The sequence below is a fragment of the Narcine bancroftii genome, chromosome 13 (genome assembly GCF_036971445.1).
Source record: "Narcine bancroftii isolate sNarBan1 chromosome 13, sNarBan1.hap1, whole genome shotgun sequence".
NCBI lineage: Eukaryota > Metazoa > Chordata > Chondrichthyes > Torpediniformes > Narcinidae > Narcine > Narcine bancroftii.
This window is the reverse complement of record NC_091481.1, coordinates 72,942,896-72,967,675: the sequence shown is the minus strand read 5'-3', so window position 1 is coordinate 72,967,675 and position 24,780 is coordinate 72,942,896. Positions and strand designations below refer to the sequence as shown.

At 46.3% G+C, this 24,780-nt stretch overlaps 2 protein-coding genes across 18 annotated transcripts in view; one reads left to right on the top strand and one right to left on the bottom strand.

Moving 5' to 3' along the window:
* Nucleotides 1-18,394, bottom strand: part of LOC138747839 (pleckstrin homology domain-containing family A member 7-like) — an 81,904-nt gene extending 63,510 nt beyond the window's left edge. For 11 of the 17 annotated variants that reach the window (XM_069907397.1, XM_069907395.1, XM_069907399.1 and 8 more), the window contains exons 1-4: nucleotides 14,860-18,365; nucleotides 12,387-12,551; nucleotides 6,258-6,461; nucleotides 5,038-5,107 (exon numbers count right to left, since the gene is read on the bottom strand). The gene's annotated coding sequence lies outside the window, so the exon portion shown is untranslated. The other 6 variants (XM_069907394.1, XM_069907398.1, XM_069907400.1 and 3 more) reach the window with 6 other exon arrangements.
* A 21-nt stretch (nucleotides 18,395-18,415) lies between these two features.
* On the top strand, nucleotides 18,416-23,765 carry LOC138747843 (protein phosphatase 1 regulatory subunit 15B-like). The gene is made up of 3 exons (XM_069907418.1): nucleotides 18,416-18,672; nucleotides 18,829-19,831; nucleotides 21,126-23,765. Exons 1-3 carry the CDS (start codon nucleotides 18,632-18,634, stop codon nucleotides 21,378-21,380), a joined length of 1,299 nt encoding a protein of 432 aa, XP_069763519.1. The 5' UTR covers nucleotides 18,416-18,631; the 3' UTR covers nucleotides 21,381-23,765.
* The last annotated feature ends 1,015 nt before the right edge of the window (nucleotides 23,766-24,780 follow it).

The window sequence follows — 24,780 nt, the reverse complement described above, 5'->3', positions numbered from 1 at the left end:
GGAATGATGGGCCAGGTCCATGTCACAGAGGAGCTTGCTGCCTGTTGGGCCAATGGGGATGTCCTCAAGTTGCAGGCCCAAGAATGCTGTGTGCTGGCATTTCTTCATCCAGCTGTTGTGCCTCATCGAGTGCCACATAGTTGAACCCTGGGGACAGGGAATACACTAATGGATGGAGGTGTGAGACAGTGCATTGGCCATGATGTTGTTTTTCCCGGAGATGTATTTGATGGTGGTCATATACTCCGAGATGTATGACAGGTGGCATTAAGGCCAATGGTACGCGGTCACCTAGGCTGTCCATGTGGAGCACCTGCACTGCATGCTCGTGACTGGAGAGGCCAAAAGTACAGATCAGGAGCACCTTGATTGTTTCATAGCTGACCACAAATGGTGGCTGGTGCAGGAAGTCGATCATGCGGCCTGTTATTTCCTGGTCAAGTGAGCCGACCACATAGTAGTACTTTGTGTTGTCTGAGATGATTTCCCTGACTTGGAATTGGGCTTCAACCTGTTCAAACCAGACCTGCGGCTGCGAGGTCCAGAATGCCAACCGTCGGGGTCACTAATGTAGTCACACTAAGCATGCAGCGAGCAAAAGAGCCATGCAGAGTCAAAAGCGAGATGAATCAACTGACTTTAATAGAACTCTCGTGTGCACTTAAATCCCTTGGAACCCAAGGATGCTGTGACTCCCGGGACCTTTATGATGACAGCCACTAGGCTGTGGACTTGCCCCACACCCAGAGCTCTCACAGTCAGAACTTAAATGCCAAAGAAACTATTCAGGCAATTCCTTTCAATAATTCCACTGTTTCTATAAGAACTGATGAGATGGCAGAGGACATTGAAAATCAATTCATTATTTCATTACAATCCAATAAATTCTCTTTACAATCAGAGGAATCGAAGAGAATAACACTCTTAACATGGCTTATCCCAGATTCTGGAATGAGAATGATGCAAAGGGGGACTTATTTTATCTGGCAGATATCTTTGACAAACTCAATTTTTTGAACAAGACCTTGCAGGATAAGGAAGCCATTGTTTATTTTCTTTAAAAGCTCTATTGGAGCAATGTCAAATGTCAAGAATTTTTATAATTTCCAAATTTGAACACGAACGCAGAGGCACTGAAGGATGACAACTTTACTGATCAACAACAAACTCAATTAGGGACTCATTTAAGGACTCTTACTTTGCACTTTATTGATTTTTTTTCCTCTCTGTATTGCAGTTTGTTTACATTTCTTTATTTGCTTACATGTGAATGTTGAGTACAGTTTTTGTTTGCACTACCGTTGGAGGTAATTCTGCCTGGCCCGCAGGAAAAAGAATCTTAGGCTTGTATGTGATGTCATGTATGTACTCTAACAATATGAAATCTGAACAATCACTCTCACAGACTCAACCTGAGGTTCTTGGCATTCAAAGCCCCTCTCTTTGAAGTCCTGGCTCCTCAACCTCACATTGATTCTGATTTAAATTCACTCTGCATCCATTTAACCAATGGTTGAGATAGCTCTCTCAAACATTAATGAATAATGTAGAATTTGATTTGGCTTAATAAATTCTCTACAGCCCGGTTACAGGCTATTTCAGCCCATGAATCCATGCCACCCAATTAACCTGCACCCTGGTACATTTTGAACGGGGGAGGAAACCATGGGGACAACCCACACAGGCTCAGGGAGAACATACAAACTCCTTACAGTTTGTACACCTTCCTTTGAGGATCAGACCCCCATCCCCTCCCTCAACGTTGGATCATTCCTGTTATTTCTGGAGATACACAAGAAACTGTAAATAATGGAATCTGAAGCTGTGGTGGTGCACCACCAGCCTACTGCAGGGAGAAACCTCTGTACCTGCAAGAATGTAAGGGGACAGGACAACATCTGGCTGGCTGCCAATCAGTCAGCCTGAATGGATCAAGCCCCACCCGATCGGGTGTCAATCATCCTCCGGGATTATAAACCTGCTTTGGCCTCCCAAGGCCTCACACTGAGTTGCTGCAGCCACAGCCAGCCTGGCTCTGTGGAAGTCTTTGTGGATTAAAGCCTGTTATACAGTCTTTACCTTGTGTGTGCCTGATTCTGTCAAACAGTGCACCACAGAAGCCAAACAACATTCAGCAGGTTGAGCAGCATCAGTAGGATAGAAAGAATGGTTGACGTCTTGAACTGAAACTCTACTTCAGGATGGAGTTATACCTGCTCTATACCAGTCTTCAACCTCTCATTCCCTCCACCTCACTCCTCCTTCCTCTGCATTCAATATTCTTGCCCTCTTCCCCTTCCGCCCCCTGTTTGCTGGTGTGCCCTCCTGCCTTTGAGACTATGCTCCTCCCCCCTGCCCCTCCCCCACCATTTTGTTTGAACGTCTGTTGACATTTTGTCATACCTTGATGCAGGGCTGAAGCCCTAAACGTTGGTTATGCACCTTTATCTTTGCTATATTAAGTTCAATGTTTGACCTGCTGAGTTTCTCCAACATTGTGTTTTTACTTAACTATGGTGTGTGCAGACTGATATTTTACTTCTTGTTTTCTCCTTTCCTTCCTCCCTATAATAAGTTTATGCTAAGGTAGTGGCACGATGAATTTTGGAAGATATTGAGATGGGGAAGGCAAGCTTGTTGTTCAAGTTCATTATTATCTGACTGTACGTATACAACCAAACTAAACAGCGTCTCTCCATGATACCTTGAGTCTCGACACCATATAATGCAAACAGCTTGTCCCAGATTTTCTTCCAGCTGTTCTAAGGTCCTGCATTCTGGCCATGATCCCTGACCAAATACCGGTATAGTGCTCCTTGACACAATGATTACATTCCCGGCTGCTCTGATCGAATGGTAATGTGGTGAGGTCTAAAGTCTGGCTAGAGTGGGGTTTGTGGAACTGGGAGTCAGGAAACAGAAGCCTGGATTCAATATTCAGTACAGCACTGCCTGAGATACAAAGGTCATGCATGCACTATTTGACTGAGGCTGCGGGTCAGCTCAGGGTGGGAGTAACTGCACCCAGTAAAGTCAAATGACAATGCACAAAGGCACAAAATCCTGTTTGCTAGAAATTGGAATCAAAGACTGCAATTGTTGTATTAAACAGTGAAGCATGTTTCTGTACAACTCATTTCTTTCCCCAGCTAGGCGTACAGTACTCATATTTTGTATTTGAGATTCTCAGTGGCGGAACAGCAGGAGTAAACACAGACTGCAGAATCACCCTGGAGAACAGTTAAATCTAAGGTGTGAATTCTCCCTCAGTGCAATCCTTGAAGCTGCCCTGGGGTACAGATCCAGAATGCTGAAAATACTTTGGGGATAGTTTTTGGACACTGGTTGACTCCCTTTGGGGTAACCGTTCTTGCTGGTGCTGACTCTCCCAGAGAATCAAGAAATAGAAACACTGCAAAGTGTCAAATCACTCTTTTCAAGAATCTGGCCAACTGTTACATACCACGCTGTTTATCTTAAAGAATATACATTGTAAAACAAAATATACTGTTCACAGTTATTGAGAATGCTCTGTGTGTAAAGAAACACAATTTGGATAGGATGATCCATAGTTTATTCAGAATTCATCCAGATGTAAGAAACATCATGAAAGAGCACTGCAAACTGCAAAATAGTTATTTTGTAGAATTTGTAAAACTATTACATAAAATGGAGTTTAACTGAGGTGTGTTTTGCAGTGGCACAAGTTCCTGAAGGCACAGACTCTCCCGTAACTCCAGAATATGCTCCCTGGGGTTCAGTTCCTGATGGTACTGACTCTCACTCACTGGGGTACTGTTAAGGCAACCCCGTTAGTAGTCCACCCTTTGACTGATTCAAACCCTGAACTTCATACTGTATATCCCACAGCACTTTTCTCTCATATATTCACCTCTTTCTCATAGAATAAAAAAGAGAATCTAATACTTGATAGATGATTCAAAGCACATTCCCTGTTCTTTGTGACAGTCTGTTGGACACGTGTGCCTGTTATTTGGTTGTTTTTAGTTTGGAGTCTGGAGCTCTTATTGGGAGATCTATCTCCTATCAAAATCAATTCACTCAAAAAATTTCAAATCATTTCACAATTCATCAGGGTATACGGGGGAAAATAAACTGGCTTTGAGAGACATTTCTCAGGAAGAAGAGCCACATTAATATTTTGCATTCATAATCATCATGAACTATGCAGCACAGAGAAAGACCCTTCAGCCAGCAGGTCAGTGCTGAACCATCCATACTAATCCCACTTGCAGCACTTGGTCCATAGCCTATTATATTTTGGCCATACAAAACTTGTCTGGATACTTCTTCAATGAGATGAGATTAGCTGTTTGCTCCACCAAGGCAGGCTGTGTGCTCCAGTTCCAACCACTCTGGATCCACAGTCCTACAGCATCCATACTGCCCCTCGTGTATCCACCTGCACTAATCCCATCCATATGTGGTCTGTGTCAGTGTACACCTTCATCCCGCCCGTCTAAAGACTGTCCTGATATCCACCTTCATCCTGCCCATCTAAACACCCTGAACATCTAAACATCCTGCCCTGATATCCACCTTCATCCCACCCATCTAAAGACTGTCCTGATATCCACCTTCATCCTGCCCATCTAAACACCCTGACCATCTAAACACCCTGCCCATCTAAACACCCTGCCCATCTAAACACCCTGCCCATCTAAACACTCTGCCCATCTAAACACCCTGCCCTGATATCCACCATCCTGCCCAGCTAAACACCCTGACCATCTAAACACCCTGCCCATCTAAACACCCTGCCCATCTAAACACCCTGCCCATCTAAACACCCTGCCCTGATATCCACCATCCCGCCCATCTAAAGACTCTGCCCTGATAAACACCTTTATCCTGTCCATCTAAACACTCTGTCCCGAAATCCACTTTCAACCTGGAGAGCTGAAGGGAAAGGGAAGGGAGGGAGAACAGGAAGTAGGTTAGCAGAAACTGGAGAAGTCAGTTAATGCTCTCTGAAGCCTTGGTTGTCCAAGATGCAGAAGCAACATTGATTCCTACCTTGTGATTCATTCTCTGTCAGTTTTGTTCTTGCAAGAGTCATTCGTGGTCATGGCTGAGACGAAGAATCCTGGAAAGGCAGAGAAAAATGAGGGAGGTGAGATGGAAAATGTGTCTTTTCTCTCAGCTCCATCCCTCCCAAGCTGGAATAAGTGGGATAGGGTTGGATGAGGAAGTATAAACACAAACTATTGCTTTTTGCAAACACGTTTAGTTGATCTGATCACTTTGTTAAAAGTTGCAGGTAAGATTGAACTTCTCTGGATCACATAGAACACAAGTACCACTGGAAATGGTCAATTGTTGCAATGTGTTAAGGAAACCCAAGGAGTTTCATGAGGGATTTCTCATCATTACCTAACAGTGCCAATGTGCCTCTCCTTTACTCAATGAAAGAAAATATAATCATAATAATAAAATCATAAAGCTGGGGAAACTCAGCAAAGATAAAGGTACATTACCAACATTTCAGGCTTGAGCCTTTTAGTTTAATCATTATGTTGACTCACTCATAGCTAAGATAGTGATTGGCAACACATATTTACCATCAAATAGAAAGCTATAAGGATTTGAAACATGTTGATGTGACCTTACTTTTCAAATAATCATGAATCACATGGACTCTCTTGGGTCTGTTATACTGGTGTTTGTGATTCAATTGTGCAAAGAGCACATTGTTGTTCAGGAGAGGTGTCTCGGTATGAAGGAGACAGGCCTGCTCCTGTTCACGTTACTGACCCTCGACTGCATCACCAGGTCCAGCTTCAACAGTGCAGAAGACACAACAGTAGTTGGTCTCATCAGCCCAACGATGAATCACACTACAGAGAAGAGGTGAAAAATCACATGAAATGGCATGAAAGTAACAACCTAAGTCTCAAAGTGGACAAGGTGAAAGAGATGATCATTCACTTCAGGAAGACCAGGAATAACCACCCTCTACTACACATCAACCACTCTGTAGAAGAGAAAGGAGACCAAGTTCCTTGGAGTTCACTTAACTAGTGACTTATCATAGACACTCAACATGTCCTCAATTGTCAGTAAAGGCTCAACAGCAACTGCACTTCCTGAGATACTGAAGCAGGCAAGGTCAGGGGTGCAGTGCTGCCGGAGCTCACTGGAGCATTGCTCCGGCATCTCATCAGGCCGTTTCAGAGCTGTTCCCAACCCCACCCCCCCTCACCGCTGCTGAGCACTATTCTCTATTCTGGACATACCTGTTTCTTCCACAACCAGTCGTCCTACAGTTCGCTGTCAATTCTACAATGCGACCACCAAGGGCAGGCCTCAGGAGACCTCCTTGTCATCATTTTGGTGAGCTCCAGCACCGAAAAAATTAGCACTGTGGCCATCGTAATGTCAACTTTCTATAGGAGCTCTATTAAGCTCCTGGTTGGCTGCATCACAATGTGGTACAGTTGCTGCAAAGAAATGGATTGGAGGTCAATACACAGGACTATAAGGGTAGCAGAAAGGGTCATTGGAATCTCCCTCCCCCCGTCGGCATGATCTACCGGGATCGCTGTCTGAAGAGAGTGTGCAAAATCATTGAGGACCTCTTCCCCCCCTGCACACAGCATCTTTTAGCTGCTCCGTTCAGGGAAGAAACACAGAAGGATCAGAGCCACACCACCAGGCTGAGGATCAGCTTCTTCCCATGGGGAGTGAGAATGCTGAACAACCAAAGGAATTGCTCACACTAACCCTCCGAGACGCTCATACTTGTGAAACAAAATTTATTTACTTATTTGTATGGATGAAATACTTGCCCTGCATGTATTGTTGGTCTGTCTGGGTGTGCGTCTACATGTTTTGGCAGGTTGTTCTTGTACAATCCGATTACCATAACGTGACTAGAGTTCCTTTTTGTCCCCGCAACTGTGCAGCCCCAATTGAATATAAGGCTGTAGAAATTCATCAGCCACCTTCCCTGTTTCGACTAAATAGGTAGTGAAATGACAATGAACTTGAACTAGGACTGGATAAGCTGGGACCAGGGCTCCTTCTTCTTCCTCTGGCTCCAGCTGTTGTCTATGGATCACTCGTTTGGTGAATTCTGCAGAGGGTTTTTGTACAGGGTGTGGTTACATCCTGAACAGCTCAAACCTTCAACTGTTGTCATTATGCTGATGCTCTGCAGCTGTGAGTCTTTTCTGACAAGAAGGGGAAGGGCTGATCAGGGCAACCTTCTCTCTCAGAATCCATCCTTTTGGCATTGGCAGCCACTGGAAATGTCCGACGGTTTTTTGCTTCTCAGGATGAATGGATCGTGAATGCTGCCAGGAAGCATAGCACTTTGATGGTCTGTGGAAACACAGAAGTCTGCAGACGCTTGAGGAACTCAGCCGTTCTTGCAGTGTCCATAGGAGGTAAAGATATATTACCGACATTTCAGGCCTGAGGCCTTCCTCAAGGTATAAGCAAAAAGCAGGAAGGTGCCTGGATAATGCAGGGGGAGGAGTCCACACCAACAACCAAAATGTGTTAATTGGATATGATAAGAGGAAAGGTGATAATTGATTTTAGTTCTGTAAAAGGGGATAGAGAGAAAAGGGGAGAGAGCTGGGGGAAAGACAAAAGGGGAAAGAAGAAGGGGGTGGTTTAACGGAAACCCAAGAAGTGGTTAATGCCATCTAGTTGGAGAGTGCCCAGACAAAAGATGACATGTTGTTCCTCCAGTTTGCAGGTGGTCTCAGTCTGGCAGTGCATGAAATCATGGACAGACACATCGGATAGGGAATGGGATGGGGAATTGAAATGGGTGGGCATTGGGAGATCCACACTATTGTGACGGACAGAACCGAGGTGCTCAACGAATCGATGTCCCAGTCTGTGCCCAGTCTCTGCGATGGTGACCTATGACCAGCTACAAATTGAGGCAGTGGGAACCTCTGAAGTTGAGGAGGAAGTTGTGCTGAAGGTACAAATCCAGTCAATGATTGGATGTCCTCCTGGAAAGGCAGCCAAGCTGACAAATCACTGCCTGAGAAGTTATGGGCTCCTCACTGAGTTGGTTCTTTTGAGTGTTTCTGTGACCCCTGACGCTGGGGTGAAGGGCAGATTGGGGAAAGTGGCAGAGATTTGCAGAAGAGATGCCATGAAGAGGTCATAAAGTGTGAGTCACCTTGTCTTCCACAGAGAAACAGTAAATGTCAGAGAACACAGTGGTCCTCCTGCAGCATGTTTACCTGTGCCCAGGCACCCGTAGAAAACCTGTCTACAAAGGTATTGTTCTTCGGAGATATCCAGGTAAGAATCAGTGTGTCCTGTGGGAGCAGAGTTTCATAGATAGGTATACAGTATGTGCCTGAGATCCCTGTCCACCTTGCAGTCTCCCATAGCAGTGGATATGAATATAGAATAGGGGAATTAGAATTTGTCTTATCTTGCGTACAGCTATGAGGGACAGTTGTTAAGAGCCCAGAGGACCAAAAACATTTCTATATACTCTGTCACACAGTGTTCATGGTCTGACGCTGTGTGGGATTGTGTTAGAGACAGCGTTCACAGCCTGACTTTATTGGACCGTGTTCACAGACTGACCCTGTGTGGCACTGCATTAGTGACAGCATGCACACTCTGACCCCAAGTGGGACAGTGTTAGGGACTGTGTTTATGGTCTAACCCTGTATGGGACAATGTTAAGGACTGTGGTTACGGTCTAACCCTGTGTGGGACTGCGTTAGGGACACTGTTCACCATCTGGTGCCTAATTGAAGAACTGTGACAATGACAAATCCTGGCTTTGCAGCTTGCATTCGTTGCCCATGCTGAGTGGTGGTGTGGACCAGCTGGAAACCCTTGATACTCTCTGGGGTCAGGGCAGTAATTCCAACTATCCATGTCCAATTGCCATGAAATTCCAGAACTGTTTCAAATTCCCAGGAGAATGTCACCACTACAATTTGTCGCGATTCACTTGCTGCTTCAGATGATCCAGCCAAGCTGTTTAATCTGCTTGGAACATTCCATGGAAACCGGGGCATGGGGGCGGTTTGTTGGGGCCAATGTCTGGGTTTCTTTTTCTTTGGCTTGGCTTTGCGGACGAAGATTTATGGAGGGGTAATGTCCACGTCAGCTGTAGGCTCGTTTGTGGCTGACAAGTCCGATGCAGGACAGGCAGACATGGTTGCAGTGGTTGCAAGGGAAAATTGGTTGGTTGGGGTTGGGTGTTGGGTTTTTCCTCCTTTGTCTTTTGTCAGTGAGGTGGGCTCTGTGGTCTTCTTCGAAGGAGGTTGCTGCCCACCGAACTGTGAGGCGCCAAGATGCACGGTTTGAGGCGATATCAGCCCACTGGCGGTGGTCAATGTGGCAGGCACCAAGAGATTTCTTTAGGCACTCCTTGTACCTCTTCTTTGGTGCACCTCTGTCACGGAGGCCAGAGGAGAGCTCGCCATATAACATGATCTTGGGAAGGCGATGGTCCTCCATTCTGGAGACGTGACCTACCCAGCGCAGTTGGATCTTCAGCAGCATGGATTCGATGCTGTCGACCTCTGCCATCTCGAGTACTTCGACGTTAGGGATGAAAGCGCTCCAATGGATGTTGAGGATGGAGCGGAGACAACGCTGGTGGAAGCGTTCTAGGAGCCGTAGGTGATGCCGGTAGAGGACCCATGATTCAGAGCTGAACAGGCGTGTGGGAATGACAATGGCTCTGTATACGCTTATCTTTGTGAGGTTTTTCAGTTGGTTGTTTTTCCAGACTCTTTTGTGTAGTCTTCCAAAGGCGCTATTTGCCTTGGCGAGTCTGTTGTCTATCTCATTGTCGATCCTTGCATCTGATGAAATGGTGCAGCCGAGATAAGTAAACTGGTTGACTGTTTTGAGTTTTGTGTGCCCGATGGAGATGTGGGGGGGCTGGTAGTCATGGTGGGGAGCTGGCTGATGGAGGACCTCAGTTTTCTTCAGGCTGACTTCCAGGCCAAACATTTTGGCAGTTTCCGCAAAACAGAACGTCAAGCGCTGAAGAGCTGGCTCTGAATGGGCAACTAAAGCGGCATCGTCTGCAAAGAGTAGTTCACGGACAAGTTGCTCTTGTGTCTTGGTGTGAGCTTGCTGGCGCCAATGTCTGGGTTTAAACTCCACTTAAACCACCTCCTGCCCCGATTACCACTGCTCATTCTGCTGCCTCTATCCTTCTGCATTCTTCTTGCATTCTGTGTGCGTGTATGTGCACGTGTGTGCGTGCATGCGTGTATGCATGTGTGTGCTCCGTGGTCCAGAGAAACGCTGTTTTGTCTGGTTGTACATATACAGTCAGATGATAATAAACTTGAACTTCATCTTTCCTTAAGCTTTGAATCTGACAGCAGGAAACTCAATGACACTCCTGACTCCCCAAAGCCCCAAAGGGGGTCAAGTCAGGAGTGTGATAGAACCATAGAACTTTACAGGTCCTTCGACCTTTCTAGTCTGTGTCGAACTATTGTTCTGCCTAGTCCCTCTGACCTGCACCCAGTCCATAGACCTCCATAACCATCCCACCCATGTACCTGTCCAAATTCTTCCGAAATGTTAAAATTGAGCCCACATTCCCCACTTCAGCTGGAAGCTCGTTCCACACTTCCACCACTCTCTGTGTGAAGAAGTTCCCCCTAAATTTTTCCCTTTTCACCCAGAACTCATGTCCTCTGGTTTATATCTCACCTGCCCTCAATGGAAAAAGCCTATCTACATTTCCTCTGTTTATCCCCCCCTCATAATTTTAAAAACCTCTATCAAATCTCCCCTCATTCTTTTACACACCAGGGAATCAAGTCCTAACCTATTTAAACTTTCCCTGTATCTCAGTTCCTGAGGTCCAGATAACATCCCAGTAAATCTTCTCTGCAACTCTTTCTATTTAAAGTGGAGGTAGGACATTCTCCAATTGCTGGATGGGGTCTGCTTCAACCACACCCACAGAGCATGAAAACCACATAACTTATAACAGCCTACTACAACTATACACTCACATCATCGCAGGTGGAACAGGTTGTACTATCAACAGGATCCACTGCAGTCACTCACCAAGGCTCATAGATTGCTCTTTCCAAACGCACTGTCTCTACCACCTGGAATGACCATAAAAGCAGGAGAATACCACCACCTGGGAATGGCACCAGGCCACACACCACCCCGATTAGGAAATTGATCACCCCTCCTTCATTGCCACTGGGTCAAAATTCTGGAACAGTTTCCCTTGTGAGTGTGCCCAAACCTCTAGAATTGCAGCTGTTCAAGGAGACAGGTTCACAATCTCTCAAGGCAATTACATCCCTTGAATAATAAAAATGTATCTTTCTTAGCAATCCCACAACGAGGAATTTCACATTCTCATTTATCTTCATGTGATCTGCAATTGACAAGTTTATTTGAATATTCCTCTCTGTTGTGAACTTGTCCAGGTGAAAGCACTATTTAAGACACAGGAGCAGAAATAGGCTATTCAGCCCATCGCGTCTGTTCCACCATTTAATCATGACCTAATCCATTCTCTCGCTCAGCCTCACTGCCCGGCCTACTCCCTATAACCTTTGATGCCCTGGCTCATCAAGAACCATCAATCTCTGCCTTAAATACACTGAATGACCCACCCTCCACAGCCTGTGGCAACAAGTTCCACAGATTCACCACCCTCTGGCTGAAGAAATTCCTCCATATCTCTGTTCTAAGCAGACTCCCTTCAATCCTATACAAACTCCTTTGTAAACTTTGAAGTAAAAGTAGAAATCCAGATGGAAAAAGCAGAAAATATTAGAAGTTTTCAGAAGCTCAGGCAGTGAAAGAGAGTTTATTACTTCATCAGAATGTCTTTGACTCCAAAGTATTCAGAATCATAATTTATCGTCATGAACATCCGTAACGAGATTAGTTGTTTTGCGGCAGCATCACTGCTGCAAAAGTTGTTATAAAGCGCATTTTTAAATAAATAAATTAATGCAAAAGAAGAGAAAAAGTGAGGTAGTCCACAATATGGAGGATACAATATCCTGGGTCAAAGGACTCGTTACAGATCAGTAATGGGAGTTTTGATCAGATGTACAAAAACACACACACCAGACAGTTTAAGGATTTGAGATTTCAGTCTACTGGTGAATAGCGCTATTGCTTTATGAACAATGCTCACTATTTCATTCTTCATTTCCTTAGTCTAAACAGTGACTAACCCTGGACACGTAGGATTAAGAACTGCTTCAACCAGACAAGAGAGCAATTCAGTCACACATATCTCTTAATAACTCCTTCTTTCTCAAATTTCACTCAACTGCATCTCACCCTGCAACTTTCTTTTCCTTTTTCTCTGCTGTTGAAGGAACATTTCATCCTACATATTTTCTGGGTTCCGCTGAACAAGTCTGTACCTGCTTGTCTATTTCCCTGAGTCTTTTCCAAAGTTGCCATTGTCTTCAGCAATCCCCGTCTCTAGCACATGCCCATGATCTGACCTCTTTTCATGCGATTTCTTCATGTGGCCACCCCATGCCAGGATCCACTAACCAGACAATTGTTTTCAAAAGGTTCGCTTCCTGAAAAATAATTGGGGTTTATGATAGACAACTTCAAGCTGAACACAACAATAATTTCAGATTTGTTGTATCATGTAGTAAGTTAGATAAACATGAACTTTTATTGAATTTAGCCTGTTTAATCGCATGATGACATTGCGTCAGTTCAAATGACCTAAAAATGTTTTGCCGCTGATTTTCATTGGAACTCAGCATCTGATGCCTCTTGTGTCAGTGTCCAACAATAGTCAGCTAGCATTGATGGATTCCAGTTGCCCTGATACCGCTTTTCCATGGTCGCCATGCTTGTCACTGATGGCACCAAGATCAGCAAGGAAGAAGTCCAAGTGCGAATGCAAGAAATGAATTTTCAACAACATTGCAATTATACGCTTGAAGTAGATGTAAAATATGACAGGAAACCACAAAAACATGTTATTTCTAAAAAAAAATGGTACATAATGGGAACATTTTAAGATAATTTTTGTGATCAGCAGCCCAAAATCCATAATACACTCAAAAGTGTTCAGGAAGCAAATTCTTCATTGACAAGTGATATATATAATTCACTCTTCCCCCTTTTGTTCAGACATCTCTCATGTTCCCCCACACCTGCTGAGTTTCTCCAGCATTTGTGTGTTTTTTATATAATTCACTGAATCTATTTGCAGGAAGTCAGCTTCAGAGAGTTGGGCCAGTAGCTTTGTGGACCTTTCTCTGGATAGAAGTGAGAAATCTCAGGAATAAGTTGGCTCCTGAATGTGCAGCCATTAGACTCCTGAATGAACCCCACAACAGTGTCCTCATGCTGCCCTTGCCTGATACTAATTGATAATTTTTTTTCATTGTAACCATATATTGTGCTCTTGTTCTTTCACTTTATAATGGCTACAGCGTGACGCATCATTATTGCTGATGAGGCCAACTACTGTTGTGTCATCTGCAAACTTGATGCCTCTGTTGGAATTGGATCTGGTGATGCATTCATGGGTCAGTCATGTGAACAGTATTAGTTAACCTGTAAGACTGCTTGTGGAAAACAAAACAGGGAAGAGCAGTGAACTATCCCCAGCCTGTAAACAGAAGCAACACACTGTGACCTGTTGCAGATGTGAGATGCTTCACAGTACTTGGCACTCAGAACCAGAACTTTGTGGATCAAGGCCCAGAGTAGATTATGGAACAGCAGGGTACACGCTCACGTTCCAGTGCAGTTCCAAAACAAGACCACATTGTTTCTGTTCTATGTTAAGTCAAGTCTGCAGGTGAATGGGAAAGAAAACACACCTAACATTTTCTTTGAAAAAAAGCAGGGGCATGGTATCCATTTGATCAACTGTAGATAGATGATGTGGTCACAAACAAGAGTAGACATCACACTATTGAGGACCTATTACTGTGCTGTAGGTCTAAATTAGGAAAAATATAAATTTTAGATTGTGTAGTTTTCCTGTTCCAGGACTGGATGACTGTCAAGATCCTTTTGCTTTGGAGGCCCTGATTATAAACTGGTCTACAAATACTGATAGACTCAAATGGCATCTTTATCCAACCCTCAAGCAAAATACAATAATCAATTATCTGATGCTCTTCCGTTGCAGATTGTTGATGCTGGAAATGATACGATGTACTTCCAGGGTAAGAGAGTAACAATCCCTCTACCATCCTTTAACACACAGGAGATATTGAGTCAAGCCTTTACCCTGACCCTCTGACCCAAATGTAATTGGCCCTTTGCACCCAGACTTTCCTCACTCCCTCAACTGTGAATGAGAAAAGTGTTCGAGTATTCCAACCCACCTCAGCCAGACTTTAATTTGGAGAGATGCCAGATACTCAAATCTGGAGTAAAAAAAAATCAGCTGGATCTAACCAATCACCCTCCATGGCCACCCTCCACTATCTGGCAGAACTTGTTCTCAATCTTCTCCTTTGTCTCATCCCACTTTCTTCAATCTGTCCACATCAATTATAGGAATCTCCCGGTGGCCAAACACTCCCATGCTCACATGTCTGTAAATGGCCTCATGTACTATCCCACTAAAACCACCTGTAATTTGGAGGAACACTTGAATTTCTGTCTGATGGCATTGACATCAACTGCTAATCTACTCTCCGTTCTCCCTCCCTTCTCTTTCCCCTTGTCTTCTTTACTCCAGCTCTCCACCCCTTCACTCTTCATTCATAGAGCCAACTCTCCTCCCCCTTTTTGCTGCTGTGCCCTCCCTCACTTATCCATCTATTACCTCTTGCCTTTGGGACTGTACTCCTCCACCCACCCCTCCTTGCCACCATTTTGTTCGGATGCCTGTCTACATTTTGCTCCTACCTTGATGAAGGGCTCAAGCCCAAAACGTTGGTTATGTTCCTTTATCTTTCCCATATAAAGTACACTTTTTGACCTGGTGAGTTTCTCCAACATTGTGTTTTGTCTGCAGTAATATGCTGTCCCCTTGTTTACAAAACATTGCATCCAACTTCTTGGCGGTCTGCCTTCTGAACTGGTTATCAGTACAGATCCATGGAAAGATTTGCAATGGAGCTCTGAGAGTTTGCATCCAAAAGAGATCACCAGAGAGGATGCTGCAACAGTAAATGGATGTCTGATGTCTATCCCTAACCCAAATGTGGATACAGAGGGAGATCCGTACTGATTAGGGGAACTTGCCCTCTCAGACTCTCCACTCCCGCATGCCTCTGTTCCTCCTCCATCCCTCTTTTATGAGGGTTATGAGGGGATAAAAGGGATATGGGGATGTGAGTGGGGTTATGAGGGGATGAGAGGTTGTAAGAGGGGATATGAGAGGGGTGTGGGGGATATGAGGGGGGTGTGGGGGATGTGAGGGGAGTGTGGGGGGATGTGAGGGGAGTGTGGGGGGATGTGAGGGGAGTGTGGGGGATGTGAGGGGGGTGTGGGGATGTGAGAGGGTGTGGGGATGTGAGGGGGGTGTGGGGGTTGTGAGGGGATAAAGGGGGTATGGGGGGATGTGAGGGGGGCTATGAGGGGATGAAAGGTTGTGAGAGGGGATCAAGGGGGATGTGAGGGGATGTGAGGGGGTGGGGGCATGTGAGGGAGTTTGGGGAATGTGAGGGGGCATGGGGGTATGTGAGGGGGTGAGGGGGATGTGAGGGGATAAAGGGGGTATGAGGGAGACATGAGGGGGGGTTATGAGAGGGGATCAGGGGGGATGTGGGGGGGATGTGAGCAGTGTGGGGGATGTGAGGAGGAGTGTGGGGGGATGTGAGGAGGAGTGTGGGGGGATGTGAGGAGGAGTGTAGGGGGATGTGAGGAGTGTGGGGGGATGTGAGGAGGAGTGTGGGGGGATGTGAGGAGGAGTGTGGGGGGATGTGAGGAGGAGTGTGGGGGGATGTGAGGAGTGTGGGGGGATGTGAGGAGGAGTGTGGGGGGATGTGAGGAGGAGTGTGGGGGGATGTGAGGGGGTGTGGGGGGATGTGTGGGGGTTATGAGGGGATGTGAGGGGGTTATGAGGGGATGTGAGGGGGTTATGAGGGGATGTGTGGGGGTTATGAGGGGATGTGTGGGGGTTATGAGGGGATGTGTGGGGGTTATGAGGGGATGTGTGGGGGTTATGAGGGGATGTGAGGGGTTTATGAGGGGATGTGTGGGGGTGGGGGGATGTGAGGGGGTTATGAGGGGATGTGTGGGGGTTATGAGGGGATGTGAGGGGGTTATGAGGGGATATGAGGGGGTTATGAGGGGATATGAGGGGGTTATGAGGGGATGTGTGGGGGTGGGGGGGATGTGTGAGGGTGGGGGGATGTGAGGGGGTTAAGTGAGGATGTGAGGGGGTTATGACGGGATGTGTGGGGGTGGGGGGATGTGAGGGGGTTATGAGGGAATGTGATCGGGTTGTGAGGGGGTGGGGTTATGAGGGGATGGGTGGGGGGATGTGAGGGGGTTATGAGGGGATGTGAGGGGGTGGGGTTATGTGGGGAGGTGAGGGGGTTATGAGGGGATGTGAGGGGGTTATGAGGGGGTTATGAGGGGATGTGAGGGGTTATGAGGGGATGTGAGGGGTTATGAGGGGATGTGAGGGGGTTATGAGGGGATGTGAGGGGGTTATGAGGGGATGAGAGGGGGTTATGAGGGGATGTGTGGGGGTGGGGTTATGAGGGGATGTGAGGGGGTTATGAGGGGGTTATGAGGGGATGTGAGGGGGTTATGAGGGGATGTGTGGGGGTGGGGTTATGAGGGGATGTGAGGGGGTTATGAGGGGATGTGAGGGGGTTATGAGGGGATATGAGGGGGTTATGGGGGATGTGAGGGGATTATGAGGGGATGTGAGGGGGTGGAGTTATGAGGGGATGTGAGGGGGTTATGAGGGGATGTGAGGGGGTTATGAGGGGATGTGAGGGGGTTATGAGGGGATGTGAGGGGGTTATGAGGGGATGTGAGGGGGTTATGAGGGGATGTGAGGGGGTTATGAGGGGATGTGAGGGGGTTATGAGGGGATCTGAGGGGGTTATGAGGGGATGTGAGGGGGTGGGGTTATGGGGGATGTGAGGGGATTATGAGGGGATGTGAGGGGGTGGGGTTATGGGGGATGTGAGGGGATTATGAGGGGATGTGAGGGGGTGGGGTTATGAGGGGATGGGTGGGGGGATGTAAGGGGGTTATGAGGGGATGTGTGGGGGTGGGGGGATGTGAGGGGGTTAGGAAGGGATGTGTGGGGGTGGGGTTATGGGGGATGAGAGGGGGTGGGGTTATGGGGGATGTGAGGGGATTATGAGGGGATGTGAGGGGGTGGGGTTATGAGGGGATGGGTGGGGGAATGTAAGGGGGTTATGAGGGGATGTGTGGGGGTGGGGGGATGTGAGGGGGTTATGAAGGGATGTGTGGGGGTGTGAGGGGTTGTGAGGGGGTGGGGTTATGAGGGGATGGGTGGGGGGATGTAAGGGGGTTATGAGGGGATGTGTGGGGGTGGGGGGATGTGAGGGGGTTAGGAAGGGATGTGTGGGGGTGGGGTTATGGGGGATGTGAGGGGATTATGAGGGGATGTGAGGGGGTGGGGTTATGAGGGGATGTGTGGGGGTGGGGGGATGTGAGGGGGTTATGAAGGGATGTGTGGGGGTGGGAGGGGATCTGAGGGGGTTATGAGGGGATGTGAGGGGGTTATGAGGGGATCTGAGGGGGTTATGAGGGGATGTGAGGGGGTGGGGTTATGGGGGATGTGAGGGGATTATGAGGGGATGTGAGGGGGTGGGGTTATGAGGGGATGTGAGGGGGTGGGGTTATGGGGGATGTGAGGGGATTATGAGGGGATGTGAGGGGGTGGGGTTATGAGGGGATGGGTGGGGGGATGTAAGGGGGTTATGAGGGGATGTGTGGGGGTGGGGTTATGAGGGGATGGGTGGGGGTGGGGGGATGTGAGGGGGTTAGGAAGGGATGTGTGGGGGTGGGGTTATGAGGAGATGGGTGGGGGATGTAAGGGGGTTATGAGGGGATGTGTGGGGGTGGGGGGATGTGAGGGGGTTAGGAAGGGATGTGTGGGGGTGGGGTTATGGGGGATGTGAGGGGGTGGGGTTATGGGGGATGTGAGGGGATTATGAGGGGATGTGAGGGGGTGGGGTTATGAGGGGATGGGTGGGGGGATGTAAGGGGGTTATGAGGGGATGTGTGGGGGTGGGGGGATGTGAGGGGGTTAGGAAGGGATGTGTGGGGGTGGGGTTATGGGGGATGTGAGGGGATTATGAGGGGATGTGAGGGGGTGGGGTTATGAGGGGATGTGTGGGGGTGGGGGGATGTGAGGGGGTTAGGAAGGAATGTGTGGGGGTGGGAGGGGTTATGAGGGGATGGGGGGGATGTGAAGGGGACCTGACCTCGAGCTGTTTGGGAGTTCCAGCACTTTCTGATTTCAATCTCTAACGTCACGACCAGCCCGATGACGAAAGGACCACGTACCGCGTCCACCCGCGTGCGCCGCCGCTGATTGGTGGCCGCACCCGCGGATGACATCATGACGGGGTATATAAGAGGGTAGCTGCGGATCCGCCGTCATCATATGACTGACCTTGAAAGAAGACCATGAGAGTGAGGACGGAGCGAGCGAACAGCATTCGGCGACTCACTGTTACTCCGCATGGACACAGGCCACTGGATGGGGGCTGAGCGCACCCACAGGTAGGCCTGGGCTCACGGTGACGGGGCGCGTGGGATCAGGTGGGGGGGCCGCCGCTGCCGGTGGTTGGGGGGGGGGGGGGTGGGTGGATTGGATTGAGACAGCTGTACCTCCTGGGGACAGCCTGCTTCTAACACCTTTTCTCCTTGCTATCCCAGACACCTCAGCATGCAGACAGACATGGATCCATCAACGCCCTTTGATGGACAGAGCCCGGAGAAAACCCACTGCTGGCTGCTGTGGATCACCGTTGTGTGGTGGAGATTGTTGGAACTCTACCTCTTCCTGCTTAATGCATTCTTGTCCACAAGCAGCACTTGTTACAGACTGACAGAAATGAAGAGGAGAGCTGTGGACCACCAACCACAGGACCAGGGGGGTAGCAACGTGGTTGTCACGGAGGACTGTGGCCCTCGACGTGACCATCACACCAATAGTCTGGGCCTGCTGCAGTACATTGCTGATCTTGGTGCTTCCTTGCTGCCCCATTCTTTTCCACCTGGAAATAACCCCTCAATGGCTGAAGGGAAAGTCCTGGTGGCAGGCAGTGGTGGCCAGATGGGTGGCCAAGTGAGAAAGCAAAGTGACATGGAGTTCAGCTGTGCAAATCCACTCATTCTATCAATGATCTGGCCGGATGCTACAGAGAATGCCCAGTCGCAGGCCTGGGCAGGTGAAGAGGTTCCATATGATTGGATTAATGTCCCCAAGGGATCACTAATGGATGATGGAGAGTCCAGTGATTGGTCTTCTGAGGATGATGAATTGTGTGATGAAAGTGACTCTCGTCTTCTCTGGGACTCCTTCTTTCAATCTGATCCCTATAACCCCTTGAATTTCTCAGCATCAACTGGGCACCTGGCCTGCAATACTGATACAGACAAAGAAGAAGATTCTTTGGTTCAGTTTGAATCTGAAAATGACAAACTATGGGACTCATTCTCTGAAAACACTGATCCTTTTAACCTTTTAAACGTTCTTGTTTTCACGACCACCACTAACCAAGGAGAGAAGGAAGGGGTCTGTAACACTGAGCTGACAGAAGAGGGACTGCTAGAGACCCCTGGTTTGTGCTTCAATGCTGACACCTGTGGTGTGGAGCAGTCTGCATCGACCTCAAAGCAAGAAACCCATGAGAACCAGAGGAAGACTCTCAAAAAGGTAGGTGTTAACAGTCCCGAGGCAAGAGATGGGGTGTTGGTATTCAGATTGTCATGGATTCAACTTCCCCAGCAGATTCACTTCTCTGAACTGTTCAAGAGTGCCCCCATCCCATGCAGATTCTATGAAGATTGTATTTCTGTTTCCATCAGTCCCATTCCATATCCTACAAGTACCTCCCCACCCTATTGAGGAAATTGTTACCAAGGGTGTTGGTGCTGTGATTCAGTTGCCTTGTGGAAATGTGATGTAATGTGGTCAAGAATAGGTGAAATCTGACTCAGTCTGGGCATGATGCCCAATGATTGCAATATTAGTCAACACTTCCTGTTCAGTTGAAAAACTGACCGACGGCTGGCATTACAAATTGCTGTGGGATGGGTAACACCATGGTTAGCGATGGTCAGTCAACATTTCTGGGTCTAAAGTCAGTGTAACACTATTATAGCATCAGTGAACCAGAGTTTGATTCTGGTGCTGTCTGTTCTCCATGTCTGCGTTGGTTTCTTCTGGATGCTCCACTTTCTTCCCACTCTCCAAAACATACCAGAGGTTGTAGGTTAACTGGGTGACACAGGTTTCAGTGGCTAGAATTGGCTTCTACTGTATTGCAAATAAAATTTTAAAACTTCTTTATCACCTCTTCCTACTGTAGTTTCAATGAAGGGTCCCAACCTGAAATATTGACTATTTCTACCCACAGAAGTAAAGCAAAAAAGTCTGTAGGGACTGTGGTTGAAGTAAAAACAATGCTGGAGAAACTCCGCTGGTCAAACAGTGTCCTTTATATAGTAATGGTACATCACCAGCGTTTCAGGCTTGAGCCCTTCATTAAAGTATGGACAAATGTTGGCAGGTGTCCAAACAAGAGTCGAAGAGGGGAGGTCACAAAGGCAGGAAGATCCCACAGAACTCTCTTTGGAAAGCAAAGGAGAACTTCTTCAGGGTAGGCATCCCTCAAAAATTTCAGAGATGAAGGGCTCAAGCCTAAAATGTTGGTTATGTATTTTTTTTACCTTTGCTAAATAAAGGACACTGCTCGACTTTAGTTTCTCCAGCTTTGTTTTCACCTACCTATGAGTTCTTCCATCATCTCACTTCCTGCTTGGTTTCTGTTTTAATTAGCTGGATTTGACTCCAGGAACTGGTTAACAAGTCAGACATTAGTCCTGTCATTAAGCATATCTGGATGAAGTAGCTGTGGCAAGAGTGTGGGCGGGGGGAGGGGGGGCTGCAGTCACAGGATTAACCAAAACTGAGGAAAAAGCTTCGCTTAACAATAATCTTCTTTCAGGTTCGATTCAATCCTGTGGTTGAAGTTCACCAGATGATTGTGTGGGACTTTGCCTATCGAGCTGCCCGTAAGGGTCCCTGGGAACAATATGCACGAGATCGGAGCCGGTTTCAGCGTCGCATTGCTAACACTGAGGCAGCAATTGGCTTCTGTCTGGAACAGGGACACAGGTGTGTGGTGTGGATGAAGCTTCATGGTGACCAAGAGCCAGAGTTTGGAAATCAGTACTTCAAAGGAGCAAAAGCTAAATGCTGACAAGCCCTGATTTGAAATGTTAATTTTTCCCACAAATTTGCCCTGATCTGAGGTTTTAAAATTTCAGCATTTGTTTTGTTTATTTCTATGGGTCCTTTGTATTATGATTTGTGCTTTTACTCTGGACCCCACCTGTTTATATCAGTGGAGACCATTATCCCATTCTAATGATAACCTTAAAACTGCAATGAAGGATTATTTGGGTGTATAGTTATTCTATGTGGACTTGAAATTTAATCCATTCCTACTCTATAATGTTGAAATTTTTTGGCTGGTTGTTGCCTGTCCAATAAAGGATTATTCCTGACTACTCCTGTTTGATGAAGGAATTTGGAAATAGTCAAGTTGGAAAAGTGTTGATAGCAAAATTGTAAGGTACTACATTCACAAGGCCACTGACCATTTACACGCTAATACAGTAAAATCCCTGTTATCTAGAATTCAAGCGAGTGAGGAAAAAAATATGTAAGTTTAAATTGACGTCTCACTGTCAGTTTGCAACACAATCTCAAGCAACCGAAAACTACTTATCAGGCATTTACCAATCCTCCATAGGTGCTGGATTCTGGGGTTTTTACTGTTTTTGGTACATTTTCAGGCTAATCAGCCCATGTACATGATTCTTAAATTTAAGATAACATGAATGTTGAGCTATGCAGAATGAGGAAGGTTGTCCAAAAGTTTCAGCAGGTCCTGGAGTAAGTAGGGTGCTGTATTTTGGGATGGCAAATGTTAATGGTAGGATTCTTGAGAGCATTATGTACAGAAGAATCTTGGGGTACAACTCCACTGAAACCAGCAACAAAATTAGACAGGCTTGTACGATATGCCCGCCCTCATTGGCTCGGGTCTTGAGGTAAAAGTTGGGAAGGTGCATTGCAGCTGTAAAATATGGAGTACAATTTAGAGTATTGTGTGTAGTTCTAGTTGAATTACTGGAAGGATGGGGAGAGCTTGCAGACAAGTGAGAGGTGATGCATTTTGGAAGGACAAACCAAGTTAGGACATGCACTGAGGAGTGTGGTAGAACAAGGATCTGGGAATACAGATACACAATTTCCTAAAAGTGGTGACACAGGTGGATAGGGTTTATAAAGACCGCTTTTGACACATCGGCCTTCATAAGTCAAAGTATTGAGTGCAGGAGTTGGGATGTTGTGGTGAGGTTGTATAAGTCATTGGTGAGGCCAAATTATGGAGTGTTGTGTAGTTTTGGTCACCTAATTACAGGAAAGATACAAGATCGAGGGCAGAGAAGATTTACTGGGGTGTTACCTGGACTTCGGGAACTGATTTACAGGGAAAGGTTAAACAGGTTAGGATTAGGATTTCATTCCCTGGAGTATAGAGGAATGAGGGAAGATTTGATATTTAAAATTTTGAGGAGGATAGATAGGCTTTTTCCACAGAGTAGATGTACAAACCAGAGGTCCTGGGTTAAGGGGAAAAGTTTAGGGGAATTTCTTTGCACAGAAGTAGGAAGACTACCCCAAGTCTGGCACGTCGATGACCAGTGCAGTGATCCTGCTGGGCACGTTTAATACACCAGGAACCTGGTAAATGCAGGTTCAATATTAACATTTAAGAATTTGGATATGAATATGGATGGGAGAGGTATAGCGGCTATGGACTGGATGCAGGTCAGTGGGACTAGGCAAAATAGAAGGGTTGAAGCTGTAATGTTCTGTGGTTTTGGAGAGATTAGAGTAGCTATGAGAAGTTTAACTTGTTTTCTCTGGAATGTCAGCAGCTGAGAGGTAATCGGCCCGACTAAGATATTGCAGAGATGTCGAAGTGCCTGCCTACATTTTGCTTGAACTTTGAAGGGCTCAAGCCTGAAACATTGGTTATGTACCTTTATTTTTGCTATATAAAGTACACTGTTTGACCTGGTGAGTTTCTCCAGTATTATGCTTTTACCACCTCACTTTCTCTTGCACTAATTTATTTTTTAAAATGTAATTTGTAGCAATTTTGTACCTGTAAAGCCGCAAAACAACAAATTTCATGACCGGTTCGTGACCAATTCTGAAAATGAATCTAATTTGCAAATAAAAGCCCAAAATTCTAATGGGGAAAAATGGCTAACATTGATATAGAGTTCCCAGAGAAATGGAACATTTTAGAAATAGGAAGAACAAGACATCAATAAGAGCAAGATGATGATTTCATTTAATGCCATCTTGTATCTCCAGATGTTTTTTCCAGTCTAAAAAACATCAGCATTGTGATGCAAGGTGGTAGTTGAGTATATTGTGAAAAAAGGATTTATCTTTTCCTATTACTGGTATATTTTTCTCGTGTTGTATGTTTATGTTCCTGGGATGCTGCAATAAAGTTTCTCATTGCATTGAGTATATGACCATAAACTTCATAACAGGTTAACTAGTGTCGATCTCTTTCTTCACGACTGGCCATTGTGGCCTGTTATCCCTTTCTTTTTCCTTAACTGGCCTTGTCTTAGTCGATCAGATCGACGTCTCATGACCATATTAGCACCACTGTAAAGAAAGGTGAAAGACATTCCATTCTCTCCCCTCCCCATTTCTGCTACTTGGACTAACCTGATGAAGTGTCTCAGACCTGAAACATTGACTGTTCTTTCTACAGATGCTGCCTGACATGCTGAACTTGTTATTGAACATGGGTTCAGTATTGCACTCAACCCCAGTATCTACAGACTTTCCTGTTTTTCAGTGAATTTATGTACAGTAAAATCCCTGTAATCCAGAATTAAAGCAACTAGCAAAAAAAATGGCAGAAAATAGGTTAAAAAAAAATACAAAAGTTTAAAATTGAGGACGCCAGTGGTTAGTTTGCCAATTGCACAACATTTAATCTCAAGCAACCAGAAAATTCACTTATTTGGCATCTACCTATCCCCTTGGGTGCCAGATACTGGAAGGGGGGGGGGTTTACTATATTTGGTTTTTGAGATGGTTTTCTGTGCAGATGATTGATCACAAGATGAAGAAACAGAAGTGGGCCATTTGGTCCATCAAGTTTGTTCTACAACTCCATCCTGAGCAAAACTGTTCTCATATCTAGTTCCAAATTCTGGCCTTTTCCCCATATCCTTGACTAATTAGATATCTATCAGTCTCTTCAGACTTCCCCCAAACTTGATGAACAAGTTGGAGCTCATAGCTTTGGGGTGATGTGCATAGAGAATTGGTTATTGGAAAGAAAACAAATATTGGAATAAATCGAACTTTCTCAGGTTGGCTGACTGGAGTCTGTGGGTTACAACAGGGATCAGCCCCAGCATTTGCAATCTACAGCAACAATAGCAAGTTTCCTTTTTCAGGTGCAAATACTAGCTAGCCTGCCTTGTAACCAATTCTTCATCCATGTAGGTGATTTACCTTTGAGTAAGGTAAAATAAGGTATAGCCACACAA